The 16,371-nt window shown below is 35.6% G+C and overlaps 1 protein-coding gene across 34 annotated transcripts in view; it reads right to left on the bottom strand.

Moving 5' to 3' along the window:
- Positions 1 to 201: 201 nt before the first annotated feature.
- The window catches only part of MBNL1 (muscleblind like splicing regulator 1), a 190,724-nt gene continuing 174,554 nt past the window's right edge, over positions 202 to 16,371 (bottom strand). For 18 of the 34 annotated variants that reach the window (XM_015237993.3, XM_031679041.2, XM_015237991.3 and 15 more), the window contains 4 exons: positions 10,104 to 10,139; positions 9,319 to 9,413; positions 6,202 to 6,276; positions 202 to 3,642 (listed from right to left, as the gene is read on the bottom strand). In XM_015237993.3, coding sequence (XP_015093479.1) covers positions 6,220 to 6,276; positions 9,319 to 9,413; positions 10,104 to 10,139 — 188 coding nt within the window. In that variant the 3' untranslated portion in view covers positions 202 to 3,642; positions 6,202 to 6,219. The remainder of the gene's footprint in view (positions 3,643 to 6,201; positions 6,277 to 9,318; positions 9,414 to 10,103; positions 10,140 to 16,371) is intronic. The other 16 variants (XM_031679067.2, XM_072959348.1, XM_072959371.1 and 13 more) reach the window with 2 other exon arrangements.

Raw genomic sequence — 16,371 nt, 5'->3', positions numbered from 1 at the left:
GGGCAGAGGTTGGCAACACATCGGGGTTCAGAATCGCCCTCTTGGTAGCAAAGGTGAGTGAGGAAGAGAGTGAAGGCCTCACCTGCCATCAGTAAACACCTGACCGTGAACGTTCCCATCAATCTGTTCACACAGACAGACATGCATGAGTGCTGGAAACACGCCGAAATAACTTACTCTTCAATCTCAGATACACAAATATACTTAAGAAAGAGAAGTTTTATTAGGGCAATTTCACTTTATTTTTCCATACAGCAAAGTCAACTACTGCAGTAATAATAAAATAAGCATAAAACAAATTGCAGCCCAAGACAAAATACATAATTTTAAGCAACTACAAGCAGAAAGTAAGTTGTGATTACATAATAGTAAAACCAAGCACATCTGTCCTTTCAGCAGACGAAGGCGGTAGGGTTGCTGGTAAGTGCAACGTCATAACCAGCTGGAGTGAAGGCTGGATCCACTAATTCAACAAGTGCCCGTTATCACATTTGCTTTTTTGAGTGCTTCTGAGTTGAAAATGAAAACCGTGAAGTTTGAACTGTGTCTTATTTTTTCACCTGCTGAAAGAACAGCATCCCTACAGCAATTAAAAAACAATCACATAACAACTATAGCTACGGTGTGCTGTTTGGTTTGCCTGTTGATGGTTTAAATTTTGTGACAGTCAATACTTTGTTTTGAAGATATTTTTTGTGTGTGTGAACAATAAACCACTGAAATTGGCAGAAACTGATTTGAATAGTGTACGTCCTCAGTATAGTTCTTCCTCTCTCTCTCTCTTTTTTTGTTTTGCTGAAGTTTTAAACATGCAGTAGTTTTGAAAAAATGTAAGGAGTATCTGATCCATGATTTCACCTTAATGGTTGAAGTACCTGCTATTTTTGGTAATGATCTTCAGGCAGATTTGGCCCAATGGAGTTTTTGTCAGTCATGAGATCTTGGAAGGATGGTATATCTTTCCAGCTGAAAAAATCCTGGCAAACTACAAGCTGTCCACAAAAAGCAAAGCAACATGTTTGAAGGGGAATATATGGAGTGCTAACTCTGTGCCACTTTTTTTGCAAGCAATTTTGCTCAGTCTGTCATTTTATTAGCCTTAACAAAACTCCTTGTAATTATAGACGTTTTTATTCAAAATAAGATCTTACTATTATACAGGTTTCTCTCTTTTGACTATATACAGAAGTGCAAAAAGTCAACCTTCTCTCTAGACGTTCCAACATGCTAAATTGCAGCATAATCAACCCTCAAGAGTTTGCACACACGCTATAATTCTCATTACGTAAACTTTGAGTATTTGGATTATCAACAAAAAGTCCCTTGTTCTATTTATTGATTATGCAGCTTATTTATAACAAGGCCTGATATTCAGGGATTTCAAAAATATTAAACAATACTTTAACATTTGAAATGGATACAGTAGAAAATAAATTTTATTCTAATATCTAGGATCTAGATCTTCTTATAATAACTAATTACAAACAAAATAAATCATCAAAATATTACTCAATTGTCTGCCAGGATTGTTGCAATAGCAACAACTTAACTTCTTACTTAGCAATGATTATATATTTATAAGATATCCATATAAAAGATCTTTGTTCTTTTAATGAAAACTAGACAAAAACTAACAATGACTGACATTCTTACACTTTAATATTAAATCAGTAAAATATAAATCATTTAGTTAACAATAATACGAATACTCATGACACTACATGTAATTCAAAACTGAGTATGTTATGAAGGAAAAAACTACTTTAATTTTTTTTGTGTGTATTTTGAAAAATTCATCGGTAAAATCTAATAAAACAATAGTCTATAAACTGAAATGGTATTCAATTGTTAATAGAAAATGAAATCTAATAAATGTAGGAAATGAAAAACTACATTTTAACAAGAAAAATAAGTAATATTCTATAATGTAACTAACTACAATGACATGTGGAGTCACCATTACTCTCTTAACACGACTGAAATTACATTGGTGTGGGTTCCAACCCGTAATGTAATAATCTAAGGCTTTAATAGATGTACAGTACAATCAGTAAAATCAACACATCAGTCTTATATTAGAAAGCATCTCTCTCAAGCATAAAAACTTGCGGTAAACTTGGAAGTATGGAAAGTTCTATAACTGAACTTTCGCTTCTCCCATTCCATACTAGAACTACCAGTGACCTGGCCCCGACTACAGCAATTTTTTTCGAACTGCTGAATCAGAGCAAAAATATCCTTTACAAGCTGCAACATCCAAACCACAAAAAAAGGAATTCCTTTGGATGAATCCATTCTTAAAAACTGAATGCACATCTATTTTTTTTTAATTTTGTAAAAGGCTTTCTAAGGCTATAAGCAGTAAATCTGAACAAAACAAAACAAAACAAATCACATATAAAATTCACCCATGTACATCACCCACCCAATTACTAGGTTAATTAAACATTTCCCATTTTTGTATTTTGGTTTATCATGCATCTGATGACAGTGCTGCTTTCGTCTTTGTTTAGAGTCACTTATTTTAAATGTGACTGTGATGAAGCATTTAAGCAAATGTGAAACCATTTTTGCAAAGCATTTAGAGTCTTTTGACTTTTGACAGAGCTATAAATAGAAGCAAAAGAATTTCCTCAAACTTTTTTTTGTTATCGTGTCTCAGAAATGGCATATCCCTTTTGAATAACATGTTATACAGTATAGTATGCATAAATATTACACTACAATGCATTAAAATAATTTTATATATATCTATTATATATATCTCCAGTATGTGTGAGTTTATCTGTATTGAGAGTTTGTGTTGTGCTGTCTATGGTTACTGCAAAGTTAAATCGGCCATTTCTGAGACAGCTTTGGTTTCCAAAAACAAAAAAAAAAAAGAAAGAAAAAGAATGGTGCCCTTTGACTGATTAGTACTAGCAAATAAGCAACAAATGTGGCTCTGAAAACAATAACACTGAAGAAATAATACTCTAATTTGATGTACAGTCTATGGCACTTCATGAGAATCCTTAACAACATGGTACTTAAAGCCATGATGTGCTTTAAAAGATACACAGTTGTGGTTTTGCTTGGCACATTCATCTCTGTCAGATCCCTCCCTCACCACATCTTAAAATCTATTACATTAAAAATATTACTCTTAAACAAAAATGACTGTGCATGCACGCTCTCATCTATAATGGCAATTTTAAATACAAGGTGCACCTTTGTTATTTGTAAACCTTGAAAGAAATAAACTTATTTTTTAAAAAATTATATCTTGGTCTACAGACGTACCAATACATAATAGAATCATGGTTACACCATAGTCTGTCTTTTCAAGATGGCATGAATATATAGGAAACTAATTAGGTCTGCATATTTGAATGCATCACTCTGTGCTAGAAAAGAAAGACAATGTTGTTCTTTTAGACAGGAATATCACCTCAGCACAAATATCAATTAAATGTACAAAGTGTATAGGCAACAGTGTGCAGTGGATTTCCATGTTGTCTTTTCTTCTGGTTAGCATGCAATATGTGGATGTCTTGTGGCTGAGGGGTTTTTGTGTGTGTTGCTTGACGGTATATACAATATGGCTAATGACCTCGTCCTTTACTCTAACCAAGCACACTGTCCTTTCCTCTTTAGTATGATCTACAAGGGAAAAAGAGATAATCTTCGTTACAATAGACAATATCTAAAAGCAGTTTCAACATACGTTCAACAAGAAAACTGAATTTCTTCCTTTACAGGGGACGCTGTAGCTTCATGTAAAAACCAAAAAACACTTCACAAGTACAGATGGACCTAAATTTGTTTATCATCTCTTTGAGAATAAAATGACAAGCACGGCTTCATAAAATTGTATAATCTGCACAAATATCACCCAATACCAAGCTCAAAGTACAAACACATTTGCAGAAGCAAGGGGCATAATGTAGTAAAGCTCTTTTTAGCACCATCATTGTGGGGTGAAATTTACAATTCACTTTATTTTTCTTCTAAAGTCTAATAGGTTTCAAGGGTAATGACTTGGCCCACAAAATGAAAATCCAGGCATCGATTCTGTTAAACACAATTTGCTATATTTGGGTGCTTGATTAGCAGAGTATCTGTTTGGAAGAAAATTAAAAAGTGACTCTTTTGGATAATTTAAAATTTGGATTATTTTCCCCTAAAGCCAAGAAAAATAAAAATCATCCCGTATGCCCCTGACAAACTGTGGCTGAATCGATATTACAATGTACTTGTGAATTACTAGTTTCATTTTTACATGAGATTTGTTCCCATCAGAGAATCTTTACATATTAAAGTATGCTTTAGAATACAACTTTGAGAATGAAAGAAATCACCATTTTGCTGCACTCGAAAACCAGTTTAAATATTGCAACTCCTCGCGAAAATGAGGAATCACTTGTTAAATAAACAGAATGTTAAAGAGTATGTTTCAATACAGACAAATCCACTGGTTTGCTGACCGATGAACTTACAGCCATTTGGTATCATTTTTTTCAACCTGGATTATTGCTAAGAAATAAAACATAGTTACACAGATACATAACAAACATACCCAAGTGACTATGAGAGCTTGAAACATTTTTTTTAACATGTTAAAAGGAGACCTCTGCTTCCAAACCTACATACTATGTAGTGATGTGTTCATTAAAAAATGTGGCTGTTGTTCAGAATAATAAACCTTATTATCAGAACTGCATTGAGAGAGCTTATGAACTAGGCAAAAATCAGTTTCAATAGTTTAATTCGGGATTGTAGCACGTCTTGGGGAGGGACTTCTCAAACTGAGTCTACCATTCTTTCTTACATGGCTCTCATATTTTGTCTCTACTCTTCTGCATGGGCTCGACCTTCAAGCAGCTCTTCCTGTGGGCTATTATCACAAAGGTTCTGAACGGGTCCTCTGCCGCCATCTCCTGACTCAACACCCCATCCCTTTTTCTATAAGGCCCTTACTTCTCCCTTCTCTCTATAACAACCCCCACTGTCCAAATTCACTTTATTTCTGAGTCTATTAGGAAGCTCCTTCATCTTGGCTCCAAGAAATTCGTTGAAACCTCTCTTATTTTAACATGGAGCGCTGTTAAGTGACACCTTTATCTCATTGTCTAGTCACCTTGATTTCATCGACCTGGTAAATAACACAGGGTAAGCACCAAAAAGTCACCGGTGAATGGGTTGATCAAAAGATAAATGAATGAAAGGAAGCAACAAAGGATGATCGCCTGTCTTATTTACCAGATTCAGTTTTAAACGCCATGGCTCTTTTAAATATAAAAATAACTACCTAATATACTTCTGAGCACATATGATAACTTGAATGTAGGCATATTGAATAAAACAGATCCTCTGAGGATGAAAAATGCCCATCTTTGCAAGTATCTAAGTCAACATGTTTGAAGGCAAACCACCAGAACTTCTACCATTTGAGCAATGGTAACATTTGCAGCATTATATGCTCTTCCAAAGAGACTATTCTAAAGCATCTAAAGTTTATCTACGCATATGCAGGTGTAGGGGTGTGTGTGTGTGTGTGTGTGTGTGTGCGCACGCGTGCATGTATGTGACTGTGTGAATGTATTTATTTAAAGTCAGACTCTACATTCTAATGACCCCGTGTGTGGGGAAGCATGGGGTAAAGTGGGTTTGTGTTCTCCTTTAGGACTTAGCCAAACAATTTTCAAATAAAACAAATGCTGACCTACACCAGGAATCAGCAAGCTACTGCCTGTGAGCCACAGCCAGCCTGCTGCCTATTTTTGTAAATAAAGTTTTACTGGGACACAGCACACCCTTTTACACACTGTCTCTGGGCGCCTTCACGCTACAATGGCAGAGCTGAGCAGCTGCAACACAAATCATACAGCCCACATACCAAAGAAAAAGTTTGCCAACCCCTGACCTATGCCTTCTATTTAGTTTTGGATGGTGTTTTTCCTTCATGGTTATGTTTATTTCTAATATAAAATAAAAACAACATTTACTGACCCTAAGTATTACATATATTAAGTGCCATTAACATATTTATTATAAATTCACATGATAAAATGCCCCATAACCCATCTAAGATATAATTGAGAGCTCTATATAAATATATTCTTTGACATTTTGCAAAACTCTCTAAAGTGCATTACAAAATTGTTATATTTTTTAAAAACCCACCACAAAAATATACTCCATATTACTTAATGAACTTACTGTTTAGTGATGAAAATTCTACATCTGGGTAACATACTTGTGGCTAGTCAGATGTTCGGCAGATATTATGGGTATCTAGCAAATAAAAAATTATTTAATGAATGATCCATGCAAGCAAGCCAACAACCAAGAGATGAAAACATTTTAATATTAAATTTTTTAAGATATGTGAAATTCAGCTGTGAAGTGATAGTCTTTATCTGGTCAACATAACAGTAAGTTAATGTAAACTTAATGCCAAAGTAGCAACCTATTGTTTCGAAATCTTCGTGTTAAATACTATTCTATAAATGTTATCAGTTTTTAGGAAGTAAAAGAAGTAAAACTACCAAAAATTCATGCAGAGCAGTAATTGAAAAGAAGCCCTTTTTGTTGGCCTACACACACACACCCCTGTGGTTTCGGTTATTCGGTAATCCAGAAATCAAAGTACAACATGTCTTGCCTATTTTTGTGCAACCAGTTTCTACATTTTCATTCAACTTCTGGGTGCCTAATGTTTTTTTTTTCTCCCCAAATGAAAAATACCAGGTAAGAATTACAAAGGAGTATGTCAAAAGAATCGGATAAGAGTATAAGTTTACTTCAGAACATATTTCTGATTACACATTTTATTGTATTTTAAATGGGCAAGAGAATTAAAAAAAAAAACTTGAGAGAAAATACAATAAGAAACCAATATAGAGATGACTTGTTTCCCCAAAGCCAAGATTTTCCAATTTGTAGCCTGATTCTTCTCCAACCCAGAATTAGGACTGCTATCCTGGGAGAGGCTAGAATAGACTAAGACAATCAGAGGACCGGAAGCACAGGTCCTAACACTACTGATCCATTTCCGGGTGTGTGCCCCTGAGCAAAGCACTCAGTCCCTCCGTGCTTCAGTTTCTTCATCTCTAAAATGGCACTAATCCCATTTCAGCAAGGTTGATGGGAGGACAGTGAAATCACATACATGAAGGCATTTTGTTGTTGCTGTTTCAATTTAGATGTCTTAGATTCATTTCACATTATCACAATCCACAGTCTGGAGTGAAAATTAATATGTCTCTATTTTATTTCCATTTCTCAGCTGACATCTTTACACAATTTTACAGCATTGGCAAATGGCACGAAAATGTGCTCCAAGCATAATGAAGCTTCTCATACCATTTTTCCTGCTGCTGCAGGACAGGATGTTGCACCCAACAGTGTAGAAGCATCAAGGATGGGGCTGTCGAAACATACCAAGGACCTTCAACACCAATCGATGCAGATGAAGGGCCAGCTATAAACTTCTGCATGCATGCAGGCTGCATTTTGTGGCATCAGCTATTTCCAGCATTGCTAATGTACTGTGGGCATATACATATGTATGTATATGTAGATATAATATATGTGTGTATATATATATCCATTCCCTTTTCTTTCTTTTGGTTGTAAAACAGTATGAAGACCCAAGATTATGCATGAAATGGTCACAGCACAATGCAAAAAGTAAAGTGTCCCCTACAACCCAGGTGGCCAAGGGCATGTTGAAATTTGCTTTGCTGTAGTTTCGCTTACACCAGCAATTCTATAGTCATACATGGTACGTACACTCAAGATGAGTTCAGCATCATTGATCTGCACCATAAACGGACTGCACTGAACCCATTAAGAAATTTCTGCCACAGATTACTCACTAACATGCCACATATGCACAAGCTAGCATTCTTGTAAATGAGCCTGATGTGTTAGCATAAATCCAGGGCTATTTTGACAAGCTTCGGAAAAACTAATGATTCTTTGCCAAGAAATGTTTAAAGCTTGTCTGAAACTTTAAAATACATCCATTTTGGCATGCTGCTTTTGAGAGTTTTTAATGGCTATACTAATCACTTATAGTCCTTCTTCAACAGCACATGGTGTATTGCAGAAACAAGGGTGGCTACTCCTTACAGCAGTAACTGCAAATTCAGATGGCGCATAATCGGTCTTCTCTTCCCAAGGGGCGACATGTTGATTCCCATCTGAAACTGGCTCTTTTGTGATTCATTTGACTACGTTTAACCCTGATCTGAGGGTTATCTGAAATTCGATTTGGCTCTAGATTTTTTTTTTTTTCGGATGCTATTAACCTTATTGAACTTTGCTTTCATAACAAACATGTCAATATATTCAAATCAAAACCTACTTTACATAAATGTGACTTTGATTCAACCAGCATTTGCTGGAACGTAATTTTTAAATAGGATCAGAATATGCTGGCTCAATCCATGTGAATTTTAAAATTTAAATATTTTAATCATTTTCTTTGGAATAATCCCATCATAAAATTTAGATTTCTGAAACAGATCCCTTTTACTTAGAAAATAATCCTATGTACCTGTTGCTCCATACACTTGTGTGGAGCAAAGAATGACTCGGTTTGCCATATCTGATGCCTTTTTTATCCTTCATAACCCTCCAACGTTTATGCTGAGTAGTTATAGAAATAAGAGCACTCAGGAATTTTACTTTGTTACTTAAATCACTGAGAATCAAAACTTGGACAAAAATTTACTTCCAATATGCAATCTGCTTATTGAATAAAACAATCATGAATTTAAAACAAACTCTATTTACAAGAGTGATCATTTGTGGCATATGTCACACATTAAAATATTTTGCTTTTTATTAAGAATTTAGGCAAGAACTGAGAAACTGTATATATCAAATGTTTATAATGAAAACTTTCAAATCACCTACATTTTTACAATTATTGTTTTTATCCAATAAGTTTCAGGTGTACGGCTTAATAGTTCAACATCTATATAAACTACCCTACGTATTTTTGATTGGTCAAAATACATGGTGATTTTTTTGAGACCAAATGAGAATTGCTCGTGTAAATATCATTTTAGTAGCTTTAGAAATGGAGCTGCGACAACTCTGGAGCATTTATAAATGGCATAAAAGCATTCTGCTGCTCATCGTAGAGAGAATGTGTAGGCCAACAAGAGGTATCTTTGAAACCCCATGCTATTAAAGCACCCTCGACAGCCCTCACGGACACACGATTCCCACTGACCTCAATGGGAAATCCACGTGCGTAAGGGCTGTTGGACTGAGCCCTATTAAGAGTCGGTTTTTAAGAAACAAAGCTGTAAATTAGCAAACCTGGTTGGCTGTGGCTGTTGCAGCGAAGGGAACACTTGTGGCAGATGTTGTTGCTGCGGACACAGTGGCTGGCGTAGCACCGTGCACCATGGGAACTTTCGGAGGGAAAATCATATAAGCAAACATACAGAAGAGTGTAGCAATATGGAAACCATGGCAACATGGAGGAGATAATTGGGCATGGTATTTATCACAGCAATAAGCCATGTGACGGGACATCATCACCAGCGAGTGACATGCAATCACAGCACAAAGCAGGACAACATTCCAAGGAGAGAAGGGGAAGGGGGATGAAAGAGAAAAAAAAAAGGGGAAAAAAAGCTTGTTACCATCAAATCAAGAAAATTGACACAAACAGGCTTAATTTGCTAAGTCAAAAACAAGAATTTTATATAGTGTTCATAGTCAGACATTCAAAATATAAGTCAAAATACAGGTATTTACTTCATATATACAATTATCTGTTTGAATGAAAGTATGTTTTCTTATTTACTATTATAAAAATATACAACATATTACTGTTATGAGATAATTTTTTTTTTTTTAACACCAGAACTCATAGTCCAATCAAAATCCACCAAAGGTGACTAAAGGAAACTTGTGTGTAAAGAAACATTTATGTGAGTCCATGTCAATTAAATAGAAAATGGCATTTAATTGACAGGTGTTAGTAAAAGGGAAATGGACTTGCCCAATAGATATAAGTTAAACTTAGCAGTGGATTTTGAGGGGCTGTGAGGTGCACCATAGGTTTAAGATAATCAAGAAACAAAGCTGGCACCTACCAACACTTGTAGCGGGTGTCATGCACAATATTGAGCCTGCCCATCATGCATTGCAACAGGAAGGTGGATTTGAAAAGGGAAAAGAATTAAAACATCCCATCACACGTGTAATTAGGAAATTCATTTGAACAAAGAAGAAAAATTGTTATTATGGGAACAGTGGCATGTAACTGTCAGCACAATCAAATCATACAATAGCACAGTGATCAATTAGAACTAGTCTCGAGTGAAGAATAAAAGCCAGTTTAACTGTGTGCTGGTACACTTTGTTTCTCCTAATGGCTGCCTATAAATAAAAGTATTCTGAAAAACTTGCAACCTGCTTAATTCTTTTAAAAATAATATTGCAATTTGTTTTGTTTTAATCTGGTTACTAGCCATCTGGTAGCTTTGCTATTTCTGACTTTAACATATGAATTGAGCACATGGTTAAATAATTAGAGAAATTTATCATTAAGAAGCTAAATAATTCAAGGCACAAAACTGACTTAACAATGTAATGAAACCAAAACACTTTCATTTTCATTCCCTTGGTTTTATTAAGTTCCCTGTTCATTGTAGGAGCGACCACACAGACATGGAAGGGGCTGTCATCATCCCTACAGGAATTTTATTTGGAGGGATACCAAGCAATAAATTATGCATAAAGATAAAGTGAAACTTCTGCATTGCCTTACTTTGGAATTTAAATGTAAGGAAAACATTTAGATGGGGGACACTTTCTTATGAGACTCTAATTGGCTTACATAGTTGGTAGCTAGGAAAAACAGATTGGTTTTCATTGCTGGTTTAGACCCTCAGGACTTCTTGGAATAGCAAGTGTTCTACAAAATTTCACATTCAAAAAATGGTTAATTAGACTTCAATAAAAAATCCTGAATGGGAGATAATGAAGATACATACTTGCATATGGGGTGTTAGCACTGATGTTTCACAATTGTTCCACCATAATGTTAAATAAATATTACAGATATAGTCCCTGCTCTCTTTAACATATAAACATTGAAAAATCTAACGTATTTTACCAAGTACAGGGCATTTTCCCACATACTGAATTACTGTTCTTTCTATGAGATTATTTTAGACTTCTAGGTTTTAAAATATCAAATGATTTTATATTTCTATCTAAATCTTGGCGCCTACTATTTAAATACTAGCAGCATCTGGGATGAACATTTGCTAGAAAAATATCTGCCAATTGAGTCTCGTCAGAGATGGCCCGACAAAACAAAGCTGCCATGGAGAAGTACGGATTACTTAACTGGCATCCTTGTAACAGCTGCAATTAGAGTGTTATCACAATTAGACTGTGTGCACAACGATCAGCGATTAGACCCGGTAAAGGAGCTGGGGCGGCAACCTCTCAGGTGGCGTACTGTTACACTGACAGGCAGTATTAAAGACACTTGAAGATCTCTGTCATTTGCTACCACTACTGAGTCAAAGAGTTGTGAAAAGACAACAAAAACAAGCCAGTAGTAACAAAGACAGTAATTTGAGACAGTAGAGTGAGCAAAATTTAATACTCTAGATCCTATGAAATCATTATCCTCTAATAATGGGGTGGGAAAACTGGGAAAGAGAGGATGAGAAGATGAACAGAAAAGAATGATGTGGACTTTAAGGAATACTCATTTTAAATAGTGTACAGGTTATGTTTTAAATTTATTATTTATTGTTATGCTGCAATTTGCCTGCTGTATTTCATCCCATGCATAATTAAGGCTGCACATGCTGAAAATGAGTGAACCTTATCCCATCTCTCTAAAACCCTGGGGCTTTTATGCTTTGAATTTCAGTTTGAGTTATCTTCCTCGTTACCATTATCACCAATGCACACAGTTTTGAAAGGGATTTGCAGCAAATAAACATAAGGCAGCAATGAAAATACTAGCCAGGGTGCAGTAACTCACAAATATGAAGACATAATGCTGTAGGACCCACTTACCACAAACAAGAATCACTTTTGAAATGACCGTAATGTCCATCTTTTACATCAAATGGGTTGGTTTACTAATAATGATTACACAAATGGCCAATTTGAAGTTTTTTCTTCAGTTTTCAGTACAAGGCAAAATTTAAGTGAATGCATTTGCCAATGTCAAATTTCCCCTACAAAGACACTTGCACAGCAGAATGGTGTGTTTCTAAGGAATGCAGTAATTGCATGATTTTTAAGTTAATCTGTGTGAAGATGCAGGAAACGTAACTAGGAAGGTAATGTGTGAGATGTATGCATGGGTTAACATTAGTTCAAGGAGAAGGGACGGAAGTAGAAAGAAAGAGTTATAACAGAGATTTGGTTGGCGGTTTGAATTTACATGTGGTAACTGAAGCCTGTTTAGGCGTATTATGATAGAAGTATAAAACTGATTTAAAGTGTCTCTAAAAATAATTTGTATTATTTAAAACTGAAAGTTCACAATCAATTGAATTATTCTCAACTTGATATCTAAAGCAGCAACAGATTCATATAATTTATTTCTGTTTCTATTCAACCTATTGGAGTCTATTTTATTGCACTATTGAGTTCAGGAAATAACAAATAAAACTTGGTGCTTACTATATTTCAGGCTTTATTCTAAATTTTCAGACCTGTCTATAAAAGTGCTTTTTAGAGAATGTTTTATCAAATTATGTTTAAAACTCATTTAAACATAACTATGAAATAATTACTGGTATGATCTCCATTTTATAGATTAAAAAGTGAAACTATAGAGAGATTGTAACTTGTGAGAGAGCTGGATGTAAACTTCCAAGCCTGATGTATGATCACTATGCCAAGTTTCAAGTCCACTGTCTGCACTAATTTCATTAATTATAATAAAAGCGGTAAGTTGGAAATCTTTGTTTCCTTTTCTTTCTGTTAAAATAACCCCATTCTCCTGCAGCTCCCTCTCTCTCCAACCCCTCAGGAAACTTTCCTGACCTTTGGTTTCCTTATTTCTGGTGGTGCTGCAATGCAACGTGAAGCTGAAGCTGTTTTTAATGCAAACTTCTTTTGAGATCTTTTAAAATCCTAAGTCTACACCAATTGATGGCAACATGTTAGGAGGAGAGAAGGGAGGTGTGCTTCTGAGGACGGCAGGTAGGCAAAAACAGGGAAGGAGAGCGGAGAGAAAAATTCCTCCAGACTCTGAAGAAGAGCCGGCAGTCTGCAGGGCTGCTTGTGAGGCTGAGGGGTGCAGGCAAGAGCGCTGCACCCACGGCAGGCACAGGAGCACCGCAGTGCCTGCCTCCCAGACAGCCCGTAAACATGGGCGATGAGCACATCGGCCGTGACCAGAATGGAGAATGGGCAGCCTGTCTGAGACTACTGGACTGCACAGGACCTCGCTCTGAGGGGGAGCAGGAAGGAAGAGGAGATGTGAGGATGTGGTCCTGGAATCCCAGTAATGCCTGATACTTCTACCCATCACAGTGAAACTAGAGTTTACCACTGGACTTTAAATTCAGGAAAATAAACTGGTATAAATAAAAGTGATCTTTCTTACACACTCTAATTTCAGGGGTGACATTTATACCTACAACATAAGGAGACCCTAGATTATGCATAATCTGCATGAATAATAAATTTAGTCTTAAAGGTGAAGGTTAAAAAAAGTGCTATATATCTAAAAAAAATTCTTCAATGTGAACTTAATCTAAATTACTTGTATTTATTTTTAAATGAGATGGAGAGTATAAAAACAAAAGTCTGGAAAATTTCCTTGGTGGGGGAGGGGGAAGGGAGTGAGAGAGCAGATGCAGTGAGATGGGGTTGACTGAGTGAATGGCAAGATGGATGAATGGATGAGTAGGTGGAAAGGTGGACAGAAAACAGAGAAGGAACAAAACAAAGAGGAAGGGAAGGAGGTAAGGAGAGAGAGAATAGATAGGTGGTTAGAAGAATGGATAGATAAATGGATAGATGGATGGATACGTGGACGGACAGATGGATGACGAATCAATGAGTGTATGCTGCATAAGTCTAATTTTTTTTTCATAAGAGTTATGGTATATACTGATTTATCTTAGCTATCCAGCTGGCTTGCCACTGAACTCCAATCTTTTCCCAACAACCCTCTCTATATACATAGCTACCTGCTCAAAGCATTTAGACAACCATGCTTCATTGTAACTTCAATGAAATAGACCTGCATGTCCTTGAAGTTATCATTGAAGCAAGAAACTACAGAACTCTAAAACTCTAAGCTGCAAAAAATAAATGACTTCCATTTTCTTTTCTGTTCCAAGAAAGCCTTCAGCATATAATTTCCCAATTATAATATTGTGGTTAGACAAGATGCTCTGATCATGTAATTCTTCTAGGTCTGCAGAATAACCTAGGCTTTGGAGAATGAACTTCCTTCTTCCCCAGGTGTTACACATGAGATTACATATGAGTTTGTGGCAGGATGGATTTTCTATAGCTCTCAAAGGGTATTAAAAATTAAATTAGTTGACAACATTTGAAGATTGAGAAATTTCACATATAAACATCCAAACATCCAGAATATCTAGGGAAAAAAATCCTAAAATCTGGCAACACTGGACATCAGGGCCGTTGCATTAGGTTGAACAGGTGTGTATATAAGCAACCCTGGGAAGCACAGGCACAAATACCCCTTGTTCGCAGACTATGATGTATGTGGAGCCACAAAGGGTGTGCAGTGCACAACAGGTACAACCGGCCAGGCAGATAATCCTCTGAGGCAACAAAAGGCTAAGTCTGAACACTTGAGCAGCCCCTTTAAACTGGACCTGTGCTCTCCAGTACCTCCCAGGTCCCACAGTTCCTCACTGATTTCTTGCTTCACTTGTTTATGTTTCCTCCCTGGCCCTTAAGGCATTTGGGTTTACAGTCTCTGCATTAGATTTCTTTCCTTTCTGGGTTTGGCGGAAGTGTAGATGGGCTATCCAAACAGGTACCTATGGCAATGAAGATACTTTTAAGGAATGATGGAGGCAGTACCTACTTCTGATTATGAGACCTTTACTAGGCTAACCTGCAGTTTAAGTCCTTTAGAACTGGGTTGCAAATAAGTGGTATTTTATATTATTATTGCAATAATTTCGTATCATATTGACTATAAATATCAAGAACAGAATATCTCTGAAGCAGATATATCATAAAATGCAAATATATTTTAAAATGTTCAGCGTATTTCAATACATTGTGGCACATTTTATTTAAATTAACAATGCTTAGTTTCTAGAACAGAGAGCTAAGTATGATTCTGAATTATGAAGGTGTTCACTGTTCATTGCTTTTCCCTGACTTGATCCTTACCTAGCATCTTTTGCTTTGCCCTATCCACAGACTAAAGATCACTCTAGGGAAGACACTATTGTCATAAGTCAGAGTCATACATACCATGCAATTAATGATTATACTCACTTAGAAAAGTCTTTAGTCATTTGAATGTTGTTGGAGAAACGAATGCAAAATCCATTTGATAAGACAGATTATTTTAGGTTTCTTTAAATAATGTATGGAAGAAGTTAGATTTGTTTTTATTTTTAGGTTTTTAAATAGGGAAACTGTCATTTCTAACAGCAATGTTTTATTTAGAGAAATAAACTGACAAAAATAATTTTTAATTTCTTCAAAGACATTATGGTAGTTACCTACAATCCTCTGAAACTTTGTCTAGCGTTCTGACTATTGAAAAACTGATAGATTGATTGTTGAGGACAGCATAAAAGTAGGGGCATGGCAATTTATATTAATGCAAAAAGACACATTTCTGGAAATCTCTGAAAAACTATATTTATTGAGAAGAAAGCTTTAATCCCATAAAACGTAAGAGAAATGTGACTTTTCCCTCAGAAGGCAACAAATACCCTACCGATCAAAATGATTTAGTTTCTACTTTAAAATGGACAAACTACAACTTGATAGATACTATTTCATGAGTACAAATACCATTTTATCTGTGGTGCTGAGGGCACAGGCTGTTTCAATGAGTGGAATATTCCAGTTCATTGAATGTTTACAGCACAGTCTACATATGGATGGCTAGTTTTCAAAGATGCACTGTATAAAAAGTTGTGCTTAACAGTAAAAACTAATGCAAATATAATTTTATTCTTGTATTTTTCAAAAACAAATGATCCCATTCCCTCACGGTATTTTGAACCTAATGCACCATAAATATTATTAATGTAGCATAATACACTAATGGGGCCAGATCTTTGACCTATATACTTAATTGTAAACTTATCAATTTAATTAATAAAATAAAATTACTTTTAATTAATAAAATAGAATGTATTTAATAAATAA

Source organism: Vicugna pacos, chromosome 1 (genome assembly GCF_048564905.1).
Source record: "Vicugna pacos chromosome 1, VicPac4, whole genome shotgun sequence".
Taxonomy (NCBI): Eukaryota; Metazoa; Chordata; class Mammalia; order Artiodactyla; family Camelidae; genus Vicugna; species Vicugna pacos.
Note: the sequence above shows the minus strand (reverse complement) of the source record. Positions and strands in the feature narration are given on the sequence as shown.